Source organism: Rhinolophus hipposideros, assembly GCF_964194185.1.
Source record: "Rhinolophus hipposideros genome assembly, chromosome: 18".
Classification (NCBI taxonomy): domain Eukaryota; kingdom Metazoa; phylum Chordata; class Mammalia; order Chiroptera; family Rhinolophidae; genus Rhinolophus; species Rhinolophus hipposideros.
The window spans coordinates 11,932,051-11,951,230 of record NC_138064.1 but is presented as its reverse complement, the minus strand read 5'-3'; the positions used below and the strand labels follow the sequence as shown (position 1 = coordinate 11,951,230).

Genomic DNA, 19,180 nt, shown 5'->3' with positions numbered 1-19,180 from the left:
GATTCTTAATTTGTCTCATCATTTCATAGATCTTTATAATAAGCTTTGACTTTTCTTGTGTTCTCCTTATCCTTCTATCACTTTCAATAACTTTTTTTTCATTCCAACATTCAAAGTAAGCTTTCTTGGTTTTAATAAATCAGAAAAAGAAATAAAACAGACCTTAAAAAGGCTCTGAGTGCAAAAAAAAATCCACGTGAACCTCTGCCCTCAGAGGAAAAAGCATTTTTTCCCCAGTCACAGTTCTTATTTTGGCTAAGATGTGAAACTGATAAACTCTCACTTTAAAGGAATTCTAATACTGATATTTATAAAGTGCATTTCCAAGTTTACCTCATTTTATGTTTCCTCTATGTAAGCAAAGCTAGGACTCAGCCCACATCTGTCAACAGTTTTGCCCTTTCACAACACATTTCATATGTACATAGTAAAAGATAAATTAGTCTATTTAGACACTTAATCTAGACCTTGAAAGGAGTAATAAGATTTGGAGAGAAATAGAGAGTGTGTTTAGAAATAACAACTAGGCAGGTATAGCTTGGGGCAAGGGAGAATGATAAAAGAGAATTGAAGGTGAGAAGGTAAATTAGGGCTTTTATAATGAAGGGTTTTTAAAATAAATTATTTGGAACTTGGAAGATTAATCTTGCATCCATATGCAAAAAGGCTTGTAAGGGAAAGAATTTCTTCAACGACCAGTTTGGAGAATAGTTTGGAACTTTCTGTGGGAAGTGGTTACATGACATGAGGAGAAAGAGATAGATATCACAGAGAGGCGTTATAAAAGATGAATTGGTTTAGTTTTGGTGGAAATGGGGAAGGAGAAGTCACAGGTGACTTGAGGGTTGACAACGGAGTGACTCAATTTAGCGTAAAGAGTGTAAGAGAGGACCTGGGTGCTCCAAACAGTAGCCGGGATGTTGATCTTTAAAGTGTGAAAAATTAGGAAATGTGATTTTTCTTTTTAAAAAGATTTTTCCAAAAGAGAGGAGTAAGGGTTTTTACAGAGGGTCATTGACTATTTTGTTGAATTCAAGAAAGATTTTAGAGAGGATTGTTAAAGAAATGGCTTGTGACTATTTTTTCAATGACCATTTTTAAAAATATTTCCCTCCCCCCTCCACACACACACACACTTTAAGTCATCTTGGCCCTGATAATTCAAAACACTGCCCTGGATTTGCCTCAGAGGTGGCTTTGGGAAGTGTCTTCCCAGCCACGGAGTGGTTTGGTTTCAGAATAGCAATAGGAACACAGTAGCTCTCTGCCTTTTGGGGAGTTGTATTTAACTCTTAACATTTTAATAGTGTATAAGGTAATATAAGATTAAACGTAATAAAGAAAAATATTCTAGACAGCCCCTCTGCTTTGCCATCTGAATATTTGTAGTATTTATAACTTGCTTGGTTTCTTCTATTCACCACTAGACTGATTTTGGAGTCTGCAGGCTTCTTGACCCTCAGCACCTCCTAGATTATTGTTACTTGGATCTCCTTTTATCTTAGTTACTCTAAACTGTACTCCTCAGTTTCAAAGTCTTCCCTTGTAATGCTGTTTTAGTATGAGAGACACCCATATCTTTGGTTTCCAAATACCATTCTCCAGTAGAGAGAACCAGGGCTCCTTGGAGAAATGATGGCTTCTAGGGCTGGAGCAGAGACAACAGAGAAGAGCCCCGAGGTCTTGTATTATCTGAAAGTCAGGTGGTGCTGCTCAGAAACAAAGAAGATGAGTCTATGTCAGGGGGACACCGGAGTCAACCTTAAAGTGCTCCTGGGGAGCAATGTGAGCGTCAGAATTACTGAAGCACAGTACTGGGTTACAACCCGAAGTATAAAGTAAAGAGATCTGAGTGCATCAGTCAATCAGTAAATCAGACAGAAGAATAAAAGTTTAACCTGGAGACTTAATCCTTAGGAGCCAGACCATTCATTTCTTCAATTTTTTTTTTTAATGTTAGCATTCCCATTTGTTGTGATGTAAAAGAATTTCCTTCCAAAATTTTCTAATGTGCCCTATGTGTGCTCTGATTTTCAATACCCCCAGGACACACTAAAACACACTACTATATGTGGCACATGTATAATTTGAAATACATAATCTTAGTTTATTATCAACGTTACCATAGTGGATGAAAGGGATTTAGGGTGATGAGAGCTAGTTTATTAGCCTCAGCAACAAAAGACTTGATAGTTTTCTCTTCCCCAGGTTTTAGAGGGAAATGGTCAGTTAAATTTGTTAGGTTTTATATGGTGGAATTCTCATAGTGAGGGTTCCTATTGTGAAGTCTTCCTCTCTAACTTTAGATTTTTTATGTTTTTTATATACAGAGTACAGATGAGGGAATATATAGTTGATTATTCCTTAACATAAGACCCAACTGGGCTTCATGTGTTTACATCTCTAAGAAGGGTGTATACTGTCTTTTGCTCAGTGCTGTTTTTTTAAGATTTTCAGTTTACCCATCAAGGAACGTGGTTTGTCTCTACATTTGTTTTAAAGTTTATGTGTGGTATTTTATAGTTTTGTTACTGTTACGAATCGCATTTATTTTTACCATTTCATCTTCAAACTGGTTTTGCTGGTATAAAGAGAACCTATTGGTTGTATGTGAGTCCTTGAGTTTTCTAAATATATAACTCGTGTGCAAATGAAGATAATGTCTTCTAGAGTCTACGCTTGTTTTGTTCATCTGGTGCCAGTGGGCGTGGCGTGCCTGTTTTGGCTTTAATGTTTCACTGTTTAATATGCTTGCTTTGTTTTGGTAAATCATCTGTATTGTAATATGTCATTTCTCTTTCTCTTTCACTTAAAGCAAAAAAAAAAAACTTTGTTACATGCTTTTTCTCCCTTTTTATTTGTTGATAAATTATGTTGATAGATTTTTTAATGTTTTAGTTGAACTGTGTTGATTTCTAACGGTGTTAGATTTAACTCTGTTTAATCAGGGGTTGTAATTCTTTTAAAACATTGCTACCAAATTTATACTCGCTAAAGATCCTGCTAGTAAAATGAATTGGAAAGCTTTCCATCTTTTCTCTGCTCTGGAATAATATGAATAACCCAGGAAGTACTGTTCTTTTCATATCAAGTAGAATTCGACTATAAAACCACCTACCATTTTTTAGGTAGATCTTTGACTGTCTTTTTAACTTCTGCGATTATTAGTGAATTTATGTTCTTCCACTTCCTGAGTCAATTTTGCAAATTTGTATTTTGCTAGAAAATATTCTATTTCTAAAGTACTTTTATTATCAAAATCAAAAGACTGAAAAGAAATTAAGTAGCTTTATTTAATACTAATAAATTAGTGATTTTATTTATAACTCTATTGCTTCTTTGAAACTGTTACTTAAATATATATCCTTTTAACTACCTGTTATATTGGAGGTTTTCTTTGTGCTCTTCCCCCAATATATTATTCTTACTTTCTTCCCTCACCTCCACTCCCCTTTCCTCTACCTCCAACTCTTGGATAATATGAAATAATGCAGACTTTACATTCTACATTGTTAAGTTCTTCTGTGTCTTATATTTTCATTCATGACTTCAGGGCTGGGGGTGTTATTTATTCTAGATTACTAATTTAGTTTTCTGCAGTGATCTTTCTTTTTACCTTTCTCTGAAATATTAAATTAAAAATTATGTTTTTTGGTTCTAGAAACTTTTACTTGTAAAGTTATCCCTCTCTCCTTCCCTCCCTCCCTTCCAGTCTTTGTGACATGGTAGTAGATGTCTGTTTTAGTTTTTCAGCCTGGTTCACCTTCATTCACATGGCTGTGGATACTTAAATAGGTTCTGGCCATTCTCTGTTGCATAATGTTAGGAGTTGTAGAATCTCACAACACGTTTATATCATACTGTTATCTCTTTCTCAAATAGAAGAAGGTAAAATGCAAGATATTTTTTGTGAGCCCAGTGGTCATTAGGTTGGCACACACTAAGGCCTTTTTGTTTGAAGGTGTGAGGAAAGACAGTTCCCTCTTTGGGGAAAGATAGTTACCTGTTCGCGGATGCAGAGAGAGTTCTATCCTCAGCCCCTCACGGAACTTCTGTCTCGTTCTTTCACTGTCAGAGCAGCCTTCTTCCCTTTTTCCGGTGGGATTCGCTCTGCTACTGCTGCCTCTCTGGGGCAACTTAAGGATTGGTAGGCTTTGAGCAGGCCCATTGAAAAGAAAGAAACTCTTCCCAAGTCAGTCTCTTTTCCTTCTCCTTAGAACAATATTTTAAAAAATCCATTTCACAATTGCACTTTCTTTATTTTCATGTGGTTCCATTACATGAGGTTTCAGATGAATCAAGACTTAGAGTCTCCAGGATCCAGCAATTAGTCAGTTATTTTAGTAATTTAATAGCTGGGTGAAAGGGAATCAAGAAACCACCCTCAGTCGTTCATGTTACATGACTGTTCATGCAGAGCTACTGGTTTTCAGCTTGCTTTTTCCAGATGCGTTTGTGTTTCACACTTTGCTTTATTATCTCAAGAGCAGACATGTTAAATATCTTTCCTGTGCATATATACTTGTAATACTTTATCCATACATGCGAATCAACCTGTAAGTATTTGTTGGCAAACTCGGCATATAGTCAGTGCTTTCTGGTTGATTGGCTGATATGAACGTCTTGGATAAAGAAGTTAATTCAGTTAAAAAATAAAATAGGTCTGAGCTCAGCTGAGTCACCAGACTGCCACCAAACTTCCCAGGTCCCGGAAGCAGCAACCCCATAGCTTTGGGGCATTTTCTGTATCCTTTGGCTGTTCATTTGTTATTTGGCATCTTCTCCAGTCTCCTGACATCTTTTACATCATTAGCTGTTCAAAAAATATTTATCAAGCACTTACTGTGTGTAAAACACTGTGCTACTCACTGGAGTAAGCAAAACCTATTAGGTTCCCTGCCCTCATAGAATTTACTCTGTTTTTTTTAATACAGAGGGTACAAAGTGTTGGCTACATCTGACTCACAGATATTTTTTTGTTTGGTCTACAGAGTATCAAAAATGTCTTTTTGAGGCAATGTTTTGAAAATGAGAAATTCACCTAAAAACCTAACTTTGCAGCTGCTTTAAATATGTAAAGCCCAATTTGTCACAATTATCTATTAATCCCTAAAACCAGGGCCAAAATCACTTGGCATTTATTATCACAATTGTGCTGTCCTTTTTTCTTATAAAATAGTTTCTGAAAGATAAGCTACTTCTTGAATGTTTTTTGGCTATGTCCCGTTAGGCATTTGAGTTTGTGACCCTGGTACACTATTAATCAGTCAGCCTTTAATTTTCTTACAGATGAAGAGAAAGCGAAAGGGAAGGACCATTACACTTCAACCTTAATCAACAAAAGCCGTAGGGCATACACATTGTACTACTCCTCAAATTTATTCATACAAAATGATAGCATCCTAGTTCATAAATCTGATGATAGTTCTGACATAACATAATATATATTGTTGCATGCTATAATGCCACGAGTTGATGTTTTTTGGTTTACTTCAATAATGCTATAGTAAAATTTTGTTTGTATTCAGCTAACATTTATTTAGAGCCTTTTTAGTATTTTTACATTCATTAGCTCTTGCATTTTTAATTATCAATATTAAAGACCATGTGAGATACAGGTATTATGATCTACATTTTATTTGAAGAAAATGAGGCGCAAAGAGGTTTGTGCGTGGTCCAAAGTTCTTTTGCCACGAGACTGCCTTCCGTTCACATTATCTCGTTACATCTTCACAGCGATCTTCAGAGACAGGTAGAGCAGGTTTCATCATTTCTTTAGATTGGAGAAAACAAACTCAGGGGAAGAGTCCTTTCTTGACAAAATTACATATCTGGTCACCAGAACATACCTGCTCCTTGCCATGTATGGTGCTAGACATTTAACAAGTATTATCTTATTTAATTTTTACCACTACAGTATGAAGTGTAGCTATTGTTATCCCTGTTACATTCCTAAATAAATTGAAGAGTTGAAATTTGAACCTAGAACTGTCTATATAAGTGATACTTTTTTGTTTCTTTGTTTGTTTATGTTTGCTACATTATATTATCCAGATTGCTTGGCTCATTTTTTTGTTGCTGTTAAGAGTCATTCAGCTTTTGTGGGTTTTTTTAGGACTGATGTTATTCTCTCAGCAGTTATTCAAAACAAAAATGTACCTGAAACTTAAGTTTAGTTCAGAGTATGTCTTATTCTATTTTTGTATATATTCAGCAGTTTCAAAATATATATATTTTTTTACCTTTTAATGTGGACAACTCATTTAGGAAAATACTTGTGTAGGGTGTAGCAAATCAGTGTGCATAATTGGTTTTAAATTTTGGTTTATTGTTGATTTATGACAGGGAGGGGGCATAGGAGAGTTATCTTAATTTGGTTTGAAGATGGGGACTAATTTGGTAATGTAATAATGTCTTAGGTAATTTGTATGACTTTTGGCAGCTTGTCAGATACCTAATTTTATAAAATACTTAACCCTGAGCTAACTTTTTTTTAGGCAAGTTAGGAACAAAAAGGTCCAAGGAAGCTAAATTTATAAGTATTAAGTGTTCCTTTTGTATATTTTACCCTTTAGAGTTTATAGTTTGGGTTCCATTTTACTTTACTTATATTTTCTTAGAGAAGGCACAAATGTTGATTTCTATTAATATAATATTCCCAAGAGTACACATTTTTCCTTAAAAGTCATCAGAAGCATCACAACTTCTATCTCCTTTTGAAAAATTAGTCTTAATTTTAAATCAAGTTTCTAACAATGCAGATGAAAGGTGGCTATGTGTTTAGTCAATTTTCAGTTATATTTAAACTACAGAAAGTGCTGATGCAGTAATTATGAGTGGCATCTGGGCAGAGGAAGCCAGTAATTCCTGGTCAAACCAGAATAAGTGTCTAAAAAGATAAAAGCTGACACCGACTAGGAACTTTGAGTTTTAGACAGTTTAATAAAGGATGTTCCCATGTTTTTGTTGATATTTGTCTTATAGTAAAAATGGCAATTTCCTCTTGTTAAGTATCATTTCTAATTCCTTTTAAAATATTTGAGTACAGTAACAGCTCATGGACCTATAATCTAGAATATTAATGTTCATTTCTTTTAAGTCCATTAGAGAGAACTTTACATCTGAAAGTATTTATTAACAAACCTTGTGAGTCCCGATTTTCCATTCTTTGAGTGATTGCTTCTTACTAATGTTGGAATTCTTTTAATTCTTGATTTTTCTAGGGATTATTTCACATTTCAGCTGCTTTTGTTTTCTACTGCTATCATTGAGGGTTCAAGAACAAAAAATAAGTCTTCAGGTAAAATGCCTGATCCATAATAGTGCTTGGCATTGTATTTTGCTGAAAAGATCATCTGTTTGGATGCTTGATCTAAAAATAAAGTTGTGATGATTATGAAATTTTCGCATGGAGTTTTTCTGGCTGCCTCTAACAAATTTGGTTTTATTTGTTGTTTTTCTTTTTTTTTTTCGAAAAGGATTTTGGCTGTCTGCTTTTTCTCATGTTGTCTTGATTTGTAATAACTATATGAATATGTGCTTGTACTTGCTAAATATTTTAATTTTGCATATTTGGCTGCTCGGATTTTAAATAATTTCTTTGGGTAATGCAAAGTAAGAGCTTGAGGCTATGTGTGAAATCAATTTACAGAAGTTTTTAATTAGTTTATGAATGTATGTTCCTTATCTACTTATATTTTAAGGCTTCATATTTTACTAAAATTAAATAAAATTTAAAATGTATAATGTTTATAGTTCCTCAATTGCAGTAGGCACATTTCAAGTGTGCTTTGCAGACCATAAGTGACTAATAGCTACCATTTTGGCCAGCACAGATAAGAGACTGTTTCTGTCATCACAGAAAATTCTACTGGACAGGGCCATTGTCCTATCCAATAGAAGGAAGTAAGTAGTAAAGTGCAAGCTCATTTCTGATACCAGTTTTTATAACAGTCTAATAACTCCAGAACATAAAGCCTATGACCAGTCTTGAGCTATTTCCTCTTAAGTAAGATAGCCACCTCCACCTTGAATATTTCAAACTTGAAGTTGCCTTAAAACCATTCATTTGTTTCGGTATTTATGCTATCTTATTAAGAGTGAATTTGTTTCTTATATCAAAATTCATACAGTAGTAAAAAGGCCAAGGGCTTAGCCTAAATATGAATCCTGACCCCAGGACTTACTAGTTTAGTAATTTCTGGTAAATTACTTAACTTTTTTGAGGCCTTGTTTTCTTATCTGTAAAATGGACGTAACATCAGTTACCTCATAAGATTAATAAAAGACATAAATACATCTAAAAGCATGTAACAGAGTGGACATTTATAATACTTTTAAATATAGAATAAAGCCAAAACATTTAAAAATTAATTAGGCAGTTGCATTTGTGTGGACTTGTTGCCAACCTGGAAATTCTAATAGGTCTCTAGAAATGGCTAGGTCAGGAGTATTCTGTGGAAGTTTCTGGTAGCTAAGGAATTATTTATCACATTGTGTAAAGTTGGAACTAGAAAACCAGAAGGGACAGAAAAAGAAATAGAAAAATGACTAACTTTGTTTTTGGGGAAGTCCATGAAGTACTTTCTGATAATGATGATAATAAAAACTAGTATTGTATATAGTGTTTTTCTAACATAAAGTCTTTTATATAATTATTTAAAATTTATGCTCCATAATATTTCGAATGCCATTATTATACTAATATTTTAAAAGAATGAAAGGAAATTCCAGGATATGACCAACATATTGAGGTGCATAGCTAACAGTGAGAATGGAAACTCATACTACATTTCCAACTTGAATCTTACGCTCTGTCTCCTTCAGTGCGCTGTTCCCTTGAAAGCAGTTGTTTCTGAGGCAGGTGTATATTGCAGAATCTCTAGGGATGGGGCCCAAGTTTATGTCATTTTTTTTCCCCTGTGTTGAGACAGAATGTATACCTAAGTGAGTCTGGTGCCAACCTTCGCTTAAAAAGTATTGCTCTCATCCAGGTTTAATTCTTCTTTTCCTGTATCACTACATATAAATTAATGCATAGACCATGTGAATAAAACAAAGAATTAGACTGATAAATAACGTACTCATTTAACCTTTACTGTTCCAGATATTTAGGTAGATCATCAGCAACAGGTTTGAAAAAGCAATGCAGTTTAGTTTCCTGTTCTCAATCTCGAGTGTCTCTCCATTTGACCATGCTGGTGGCAATGGGGGATTCCAGACTAGCCACCTATGGTAGTTAAATCTATTAGTGTTCCCTTTTCTGCTTCCCTAGCATCTGTTTTGGCCATTAGCAGTCTGCTCTCAATGTTGACAGGTCCTACAGCGTGGACACCTCATTGCCTGTAGGTAATAACGTCTGAATGTTTCCCATTGATTGGCTAAAAGCTTTTAACAATCTTTTCGCAGTTATCTTAAGATGCTTCAGTGTGGTGGTATTTCCAGGCCCTCTTTAATTCTGAATGTATCACGTTACTAAGCTCAAAACTCAATGAAAAGACAGTGTCATGTGGGGTGAGAGAGGTGAATACTCTAGGAATCCCCCAGCTAGGCAACAATCACATTGCATAGAGAGTTTTCAAAAATAAAAAATATTTTTAAACATACAAAGACAGATTCTATTGGAAATAAGACTTTCAAATTGGAAAATTAAGCATTTGATTTTTAAAATTAGGCATTAACTGAGGTTTTGCAGTGAGAGTGAACTGTCTTAAATTCAGGGTTGCTTTTCAAAATGGAGCTGAACTGTGGTAATATGCTAACATTAGCTTTAGATCTTCTGAGCTAAGATCATTTCACTAGAAGCTATTTACAATGGATATTGGGCTGCTTCTACATTGAAATTAATGTGTTTAGGAAGTTCTTGTATATAGGTGTACCTTTCTTAATAATAGAAAATACAGTTCTGATTATTTTTCATTAATAAGGTTTAGGGAATTTATGATTAAAATGACTGACTTTACCGTGTTTCCCTGAAAATAAGACCAGGCCAGACAATCAGCTCTAATGCATCTTTTGAAGCAAATAATAAAGACCCGGTCTTATATTAGATCCATATAATATAAGACTGGATCTTTATTAATTTTTGCTTCAAAAGATGCATTAGAGCTGATTGTCCATCTAGGTCTTATTTTCGGGGAAACAGGGTAATTCTAGATTCAACTAAAAAGATTTTTTTAAACTAAGTACCTACAAAGGGTAACATTATAGTCTTAAAGTAAATATCATTCTGTTAATTATGTGGAGATTGTGTTTATCTTTATTGTACAATAAATAAATTTTCTTATAAACAGGATAAAACCAAGACGTTTTAAGACATTCAAGTTTTCCCAACTCAAAGATTTTTAAAAACCTATTGCTATAAAGAAATGAGACTTGGTAGTCATAGGTCAACATAAAAAGTATTGTAAGACAGCTATTTTGTGTGTGTGTGAACAATGGATTCAGGAGCCTGTATTTAGTGGATTTCCACTTAAGTTCATTTTGTGTTGAAAAATCTCACATAGACTTATATGGCAAAAATGTGACAATACTTTTTCTTCATTTTTTAAAAGCTGGTCTATCTCATTTTCTTAATTTTTGATAATCGAGATTTTTATGGTTCATTAATACTTAAATCTAGATGCATTGTTAATATATTCCAAAACCTGGAAAATGTGATATCCTAGTTCATCAATTCTAAGACTCACTTCTTTTTCATACTTTGACAGCTATGAAAAATGATATGCGTCTTAAAATTGATTGTATCATAGTGTAATGGAGGCATTTTTTTTCTTATTTGGTGGTATATAAAACGAATGGATAATCACCGATGAAAAGACAGTGTCATATGGGGTGGGATAGGTGAATCCTCTAAGAAACCCCCGTATAGACAACAATCTCATTGCATAGTGAATTTTCAAAAATTAAAAATGTTTTTAACCATACAAAGACAAATTCCATTGGAAATAAGACTTTCAAACTGGAAAATTAAGCATTTGCTATTTGAGGCAGTATCTGAGCTTTTGCAGTGAGAGTGAACTGTCTGATAAAGGCTTGGTAAAAAGTGATGGTTTTTTTTTTGAAGTTTATTATGATGTGGTATGCCTTTGTTGTGAAAAAAATCTAAGTGGTGAGAATATACTATACTATTTGGAATTATAGACCTTTACTAAGATCTTTTAGTGCTTCCTTCAGATGCTTTTCTTTTTGTACTCAGTACTATCTGTCATCCTAGTGTCAAATGACAAAACTAAAACAATTCAGTAATGAGTTTGGTGTTCTTTACTCACGAGAAACCAGTCCAGGGATTGGGGGAGTACTGACAAGCACTTCCTGAGAGATTTGGGGCAAGAGCGAATTTTACAGTGCTGGAAGAGGCAACATTGAAAGGGCATGATTGGCTAGGAGGTTGGGCCTTTCCTAAGGCTAGCAGGTCCTATTTTGTAGGATAAGCTAAGCTAGCTAACGCTGAGTGGGAGGATTGTGATTGGATTTAGGTTTCCTTGGCAGTGAGGTGTTCCCCATAAGTAAAGGTTGAATTGAGTTGAGATTTGTGACAGGGGCAGGTGCTACTGGGTGGCCTCCATTTTGTGGGCCCCTGTACTCCAGTTAACTTTATCACTAGTTTGGTATTTTACATTAAACTGGTTCCTATCTGTGGAAAGCTATCTAGAATAATAAAAGAAAAATGGAGATCAAGAGAAGGAGATAAGACTTGGGGTGGAGGATAGGATGGAGTGGGGGAAATGGGTGGGACCTTCAGGGTTAGAAAAGAAAAATGGGGGAAGGACACGTGTGTGTGTGTGTGTGTGTGTGTGTGTGTGTGTGTGTGTGTGTAGGGTGGGGGGCAGGGGAGCATTAATAGCATTTTCCATTTACCCAGCTTTACTTGTCCAGAAATCTTTCTCTGGTTAAGTCTCTGATTGTGATATATTAGCTTGTGAGCTACCCAATAGTTAGCTAAAAATCACGTCAGCCATATTCCCTAGATTCCAAAAGCATAAACCCTTCTTGAGAAGGCCGTTCCTTTTTGTGGAAGTTGCCTTGTTACCCCCTACAGCCTTACAGGTAAATCGTTTGCTGGTACCTTCTCTTTTATAGACCAGATAGAGTCTGTATTTCCCCTTAGTATGCTGCCTCAAAAGAATAACTGAAAGAGGATCTATTACTTATAGAATGAATTTTTCTACAAGGAACTGTTATAGTTATGTGCACAACTAAATTTATTGTTTTTTATAGTAGGTAAGGGACTACCAAACACTTAATTTTTGGAAACTGTCTTGTTCTGTCTTTTAGCATTTAGGTAGAGATTGGTATGTCTTTCCCCTTTCGCTTATTTGATTTTTACTTCCGGAAACATTATTTATTTGTGGTATAAGTTCATATCGCATGTTCCTGCTTTAGCTTTCCGTTCTGTAAACTTACTGAGAATGTATCTCCTTTAGTTTTCCCATACTCTTCAGTAATAGCATGTTTTTAGTTACTTCTCATTTAAAAGAGTCAACATAGCATATCTGGCTATTGATTCCGTGTAGGCAAGATCCTTTTAAAAATGTGAATTTAACATGAATAAAGTATAATTTAATATTTCAGTATAAAACATAAATTGAGAAACCTTTGTTTTTCTAAAAGGAAAAGGAATTTTTACTTTAGAAAGATTAGTATTTTAAACACTGCTAGAGGGGCTCTGGAAGCTACTCTAATTGCTACCTCGCTTAGCATTGGCATAAAACAGAATTCAGAAGAATTGGTGTCAGAAATCCTCATGATTCCAAAGTCCCTTTCAGAAACTACACAAAAGCTTTGATCTGTCAACCTTTGTATTTTCTTGAGTTAAGTACATTTTTAAAGTCCCATATTCAAGGTGATTTCTTTAACTTACCAATTTTGTTATTTTAGGATTTTTAAAATTATAATAGTAATTTCATGTCTTTTCAGCCACATGCACTCTAAACTTTGTTTAACTATCTTGGGAACCAAATTAATATTGATTAGTAGGAGAAAGTGAATTCCAAAAGACAAATAACTGACTTACTGGTAAAGTTTCATAGCAAAATCTGTGCAAGTTGGAGGATTCTGTACTATTGTTGCTTATTGTAATACCTCAGTGAAATGGAAATGAGAGACACTATTTATAAGTAAAGGTAAACATTACTCATTGATTGATGAATAGTATTTCAAATACAGGTGCTGAATTTTATGTGTTTCTGACAAAATATGCTAGTCACCACTCTTTACAAATTAGCATTCACATAATTCTCCGTTCAGGTTTATTGTCCTGAATTCATTTTCTCTTTCCTCAGAGGATGTCCTGAGTAAAGATGCTGGGGAATGTGCAATATGCCTTGAAGAACTGCAGCAGGGAGATACGATAGCACGACTGCCTTGTCTATGCATATATCATAAAGGGTAAGTTTGTTGTTCTGTTCATCAAGTTGGTATTAGAGTTGAAGGTCTTTCTCAAAGTTTCAGACATTGTAGTTAGGGCTGAAAAGTTTCTTCTTCACTGAAACTCCCTCTCCCCGTATCTTAAAAAATATGCCTTTTTTTCCTGCTAGAACTAAGATTTAAGCCCACATCTGTTTGCATCCAAAAATTGGTTTGTTCAGAATTCACTACGACCCAGGTGTTGTCCATGGCTTCTTCCGTAGGTTATGTCATGTAAGCGTTGTAATAATCTCATCTCACAATTGGGCAAATAAGCTGAGGGACCATAGGAAATCGCTCCAACATCCCATGGCTAGTAAACGGAAGAGCTGACATTCCGGCCGGTGCTGTTTAACTGTGAAGCCCATCTGGTTTCTCATAAAGCATTCTTGGTTTCAAAGCAACAGAGGAAAAATTTTAAATAAAAAAAAAAAAAAAAAAATTTAAGTTAACCAAAAAAGAATAGAAAACTATAACTTTCAAACCAATAAAAGGAATAAGGTGGAACTTCATTTGAAAGCAGGAGACGGGTGGGAGAAAGCATAGAGAAAAACAGGAAATAGTACAAAATAAAGAAAGAAAAATAAATCCAGTATCAGTAATTATAATAATGCTAAATAGAACAAACTCACTAGTCAAAAACAGATTGAAAGATTGGGATAGGCTATTAATAATTAGCAACACACTTAAACATAAGGATATGGAAAAATATGAAAGTAAAGGGGTAGAAAACTATATCCAGGCAAATTGTAACTAAAGGAAAACTGACAAAGCTAAATTAGTATCAGACAAAATAAACTTTGTTTCAAAAGGTTTTATTAGTATGATATGATAAAAGTATATAAAATTCAAATATTTATGTACATAAAAACATAGTCTCAAAGTAAAATATTTATAGAAGTGTCAGAAAAATTGCAAATTCATCATAATGGGAAATTTCAGCCCATTTCTCATTCAGTCAAGCAGACACCCAAAATGAGTCAGGACCTAGAAAAATTGAGTGTAGTTAACAGGTTTTATCTAGTGTGTGTGTGTGTGTGTGTGTGTGTGTGTGTGTGTGTGTGTGTGTGTGTGTAACCAGCAATTAGAGAGTACGTTTTATTTTCAGGCACACGTGAAGTATTATAAAAACGGATTGTGTACTAGGCCATAAATGAAGTCTTAGCAAACCACAGAGAATTGTTACCACACAGAAAACTGTTCTGGACCACTATTAGATGTCAGTAATGAAAGATAAATAATCTTAACATATGCTTGTAAGTAACTTGTAGATCAAAGAAGAAATTATAGTGGAACTTAGAAAATACTCGTCGTTGGAACTGTATAATAATTAAAACCTTTTTGATATTTTTCTAGAGTTATCCTCAGAAGGTTTGTGTTAGAGTGTAAAGAAACACTGGCAATCAATAAGCCAAGTTTTTACTTAGAAATTAGGAAAATCACAGCACAAAAAACCACAATGAAAATGAAAGAAAATAATACGGATCAGAGAAGAAAATAATGAAATGAAAAAATTCTGACCTTGAGACCAACAGTCAAAAATTGGTTCTTTGAAATGACTAGTAAAACAGGAAAATCTCTGGCAGAATTGTCCCCAGAAGAAAAAAATAACAGCGTAAGAATGAAAAGGAACACATAACTTCAAACATGACAGAAATTAAAAATAGTTGGGAAATTCTGTGAAAAATTTTGTAATCTCTAATTTAAAAAAATTATGGGCAGTTTCCTTAAAAATGTTATCAAAAAGTGATTCAAAAGGAAATAGAAAACCTGAATCAACTAATAACAATTACAAGTAGTTATTAAGACTAACTTTGAAAAACAACAAATATTAAAAACAACAACCTAAAAACAGGCCTACAAAGACAGCTTGACAGCAAGTTCTACTAGACTTCCAAAGAAGTTAACCAAAAGTTAACTTGGTTAACTTCCAAAGAACACCATGTTAACAATCATAAATTCCCCCAAAAGTAGAAAAAGATGGAAGTTTCTCCCGCTTATTTTATGAGAATAGGATATACGATGCCAAAATCAGATAAGAGCAGTATAAGAAAGAAAATTAGAGTCACTTATGAACACCAGTGCAAAAATCCAGAAACATCACCAAATCAAATTAATCCCTCGTCTATCTAAAATAATGCCTCATGGCCCAATTATATCTGTGCTAAGAATGCAAAGACTGTAAAATTGGAAAGTTTATATATGTGACTCACATTAACAAAGGAGCAAGTCCATAATTGCTCAATAAATGTGAGAAAACTTTCAGTAAAATTCTGTAATAACATATTAATGATTTTAAAACAAGGGTGAAGAATAAATATTAGATAAATTATTAAAATTAATAAGAATTTAACAGGATTGCCAGATATGAGCTCACCTTATGAAGATCAGTTGCATTCATATCCAAGTAAGAAAAAAAGAAAATGTAACTTTTTTTTGGTAGGACGATAACATTAACAACAGAAACTACAACGGTAATAAGGTATATTAAAAATAAATGCTACAAAAGATATTCAGAATTTTAAAACTTATTGAAAGATCTAAAATAAATGTGGAGGCATACCATATAGTGGACAGGAAGACTGATGTCAGAAAATGTCGCTCCCCCAAATGGGTCTGTATAGTTCAGGCTACCCCAGTCAGGTCGCAACCAGTTTTTTTAGTGTAACTTGACAAGTGGATTCTAAAATACATGTGACCGAAGAGTAAAAGGCCAAGAACAGTCAAGACACTCACGCCGAAGAATACCATGCTGGTGGGACTTGTCCTGCACGATTGATTACAAAACTATGAATATTAAGACAGAGGAGAAAGGACAGAGGGGGGCCAGTGGGACAGAATAGAGTCCGTAACACGCTTGCTGAGACCTGTGGAGAGGCAGATCACGGGTAAGAGGATGGGCTGCAGGGGTCGAGACTCCCAAGATTCGAATCCCAGCCCCACTCTGATGTCACTGTACGATCTTGGTCAAGTTACTTTGTTTTTCTCTCCCTCTGTCTACAAAATGAGGCAAAAATACCAACCTCATAGAGTTATTAAGAATTTTAAATGGGTTAAATTTTAGAAAGTACGGGCACATAATGTGTATATTAGTGTTTAGTAAATAAATGAATAAATGAAAAAATTGATTTGCCAGAGGTGGTATTACAGTATAGTACAAAAAGAATGATGAACTGTTCATTGAATGGTACTGGGATCAATTGGTTATTGATAAGAAAAAACAATCGAATCCCTATCTGACATTTGAAATGAGGATCAATTCCAGATTGACTAAACATTTGCCTACAGAAACCAAAATCGAAAGTGTTGGAAAAAATATAGCAAAATGTTCTTGACTTCTTAGTAAGGAATTTGGAGGGGAAGGAGATAAAGTACACTCCCGCTCCCCCATAAAAACCTAAAAAGTTGATAAATTTGACTATATTAAAATATAGAACTTTCTTGCATCATAATACTATGAAAAGCTAGAAAAGTAGACTGAGAGTTTTTTCCAATACTCATTATCAGCAAAGGTTTGGTATCTGAAACAACACTCTTCTTCAGCAACTTTCTAGAATGCAGTTAGTTCATTGCAATTGGTAATTGGGAGCGTGTTGACAATATAAAGAATGACACGGTCTTCCTGGTTCATACAGAGTATTTCTCAGCACAATGTTTTGTTCCCTCAAACGAACGGAAACAAGGCATGGAAAGATGGTCTAACATCCTTACACCCAGCTCAGTTAGGCTCTGGGCTCTTTGGCAAGGGCTTGCTTACTTCATAGCTGTCCTCAAATTTTGTGCATTGGCTTTTGTCTTCATGACTCAGTTTATCAATTCTTTCTTAATCCTCTTGATGTCAAGCTAACTTCACCCTTTTAAAACAAATCCTATATTTACAGTGGTACTTTATTTATTTAGAACAAACACATCTTTGTTCTAGTTCCAGGTTCTAGTTCCAGGTTGTATTGTTTCATTGCTCTGCCTTTACCCTGTTTTCTCCCATAAGCCCTGTTACTTTCAGTGTACGATTTTGTAGGAAAAAATGTTTATCAAAAAAATACATATTATATTACAGCTGAAATATCTGGATAATAACTTCCTACAAATCTATTTTTAAAAAGAAATCAAAATAGAAAATTTGGCAAAAATTGTTAATAGTTCAGAAAAAAGGAACCCCAAATGGCCAGTAAACATAAGAATAAAAGTTGGTATACTTGGCAAATAGCTCTGTACAGCTATTCTACAACTGTACATGTCCTACAGCTCAGTAATTCCACTCCTAGGTGTATGCCTTGGGGGCGTCCTTGGTCTTGTGTTCTAGGACAGTGCAGTCGCTCAACGTGCAGGGCCAGGGCGAGATAAAGAAGCTTGCGTCAGACTGGAAATCACTACAATGCTGTCTTCACTGAGAAAGTTCTACAATGATTTAAAAAAGTCAATTAAAACAGTGTGTTTAATGGCAAAGTTACTGTGTATTTTGGCTCAAACCCCTTGTCTCATTGAGGACTGGTGACGAACAGCTCGTGGATTAGCTCTGTCTGTGGACCACACTCTGGGTAACGCCACACGAAGGCATGTATAGCATGTACGAGAGTGTTTATAGCATCCTTGAAAGTGTCCATTAGTAAAAGAATGGATACATAAATTGTATTTTTTTATTTTAGGGGACAACAAAACAAAGGAGAGGCCAATATGCTTATATAATAGAATATTGTACACAACGCAGATGTAAAAACCAGAGCCTTACTTATTAACAATTGCAAATCTTAAATTGATTTTGAAAAAGCAGTTAGAAAAAGCATACATTACAGTGGTGTTGATATAAAATTGAAAAGATCAAAACAATACTATATCTTGTTTGGAATATGTACACATATAGTTACAGAGTAAGAAAATGCCTAAGAATGAAAGGCACCAAATTCAGGATAGTGATTTCCTGCTGGAGTTAGGAGAAGGAAATACAATATTTAAATAATGTGGGTTGCTGCATAGTAATTTATGCAAGACGAACCTGGGGTTTTAAGTGATTACTTTCTCAAGATGAGCCAAAATTACCTGGCTGTAAAATAAGATGCACCCAGTTTAGGTCATATAGGTACTATTTGATCTACTGTGAATTGTTAAAGTATCTGGAGTGTTTTGTTGAGTTCTCAGTACTTTGTTTTCAGAGGTGTTCTGGCAGACCAGGGGACCTCTAGAGCCAAGTGGGTAGCAGAGAGCCGGCTGAAAACATCATAAGCCAATTTGGACATGTTTATTTAGACAACAAAAGTCCTAATGGCAACAAAAATTGTTTCACATATTTGAAAGAATATCATGTGTATGAGACATTTTACCTTTTTTCCGTTTAATTTTGTCTGTCATTTTTACCTACCAAACCATCCTGTCAGGACCCGAGAATGATGAATATGAACTTTGCCCTTCAGCATGTTAGCCAAGCCTTCTTGCTCTGTGGTACATGCAAACTTGACGTGTCAACAGTGAGAATGTGGAACAGTTTGAATCCTGCTTGGGCAACTTCCTAGCTGTTGGGAAAGTTACTTAACCTTTTCAAGGCCTTGAGTTTATCATTTATCACAGTGAGACAGAGCTTTCTGCAGTGGTGGAAATGTTCTGTGTCTGGACTATCTAGCAGAGCAGCCATTAGCCATGTGGCTGTTGAGCACTTGAAATGTGGCTTGTGTGACTGAGGAACGAACTGCATTTTTCCTTTATTTTAAATGAGTGAATTTAAATTCAGATAACCACACGTGGCACGTAGCTACTGCATGGAACAGTACAGATCTACATG

General features: G+C 34.8%; 1 protein-coding gene across 3 annotated transcripts in view; it reads left to right on the top strand.

Annotated features, from left to right (window-relative positions):
- Nucleotides 1-19,180, top strand: part of ZNRF2 (zinc and ring finger 2) — an 85,207-nt gene that overhangs the window by 48,973 nt on the left and 17,054 nt on the right. For 2 of the 3 annotated variants that reach the window (XM_081079387.1, XM_081079386.1), the window contains exon 3: nucleotides 13,284-13,389. In XM_081079387.1, the coding sequence (XP_080935513.1) occupies nucleotides 13,284-13,389 (106 nt within the window). Of the gene's footprint in view, nucleotides 1-7,223; nucleotides 7,301-13,283; nucleotides 13,390-19,180 lie in introns of all 3 variants that reach the window. The other variant, XR_013995319.1, reaches the window with a different exon arrangement.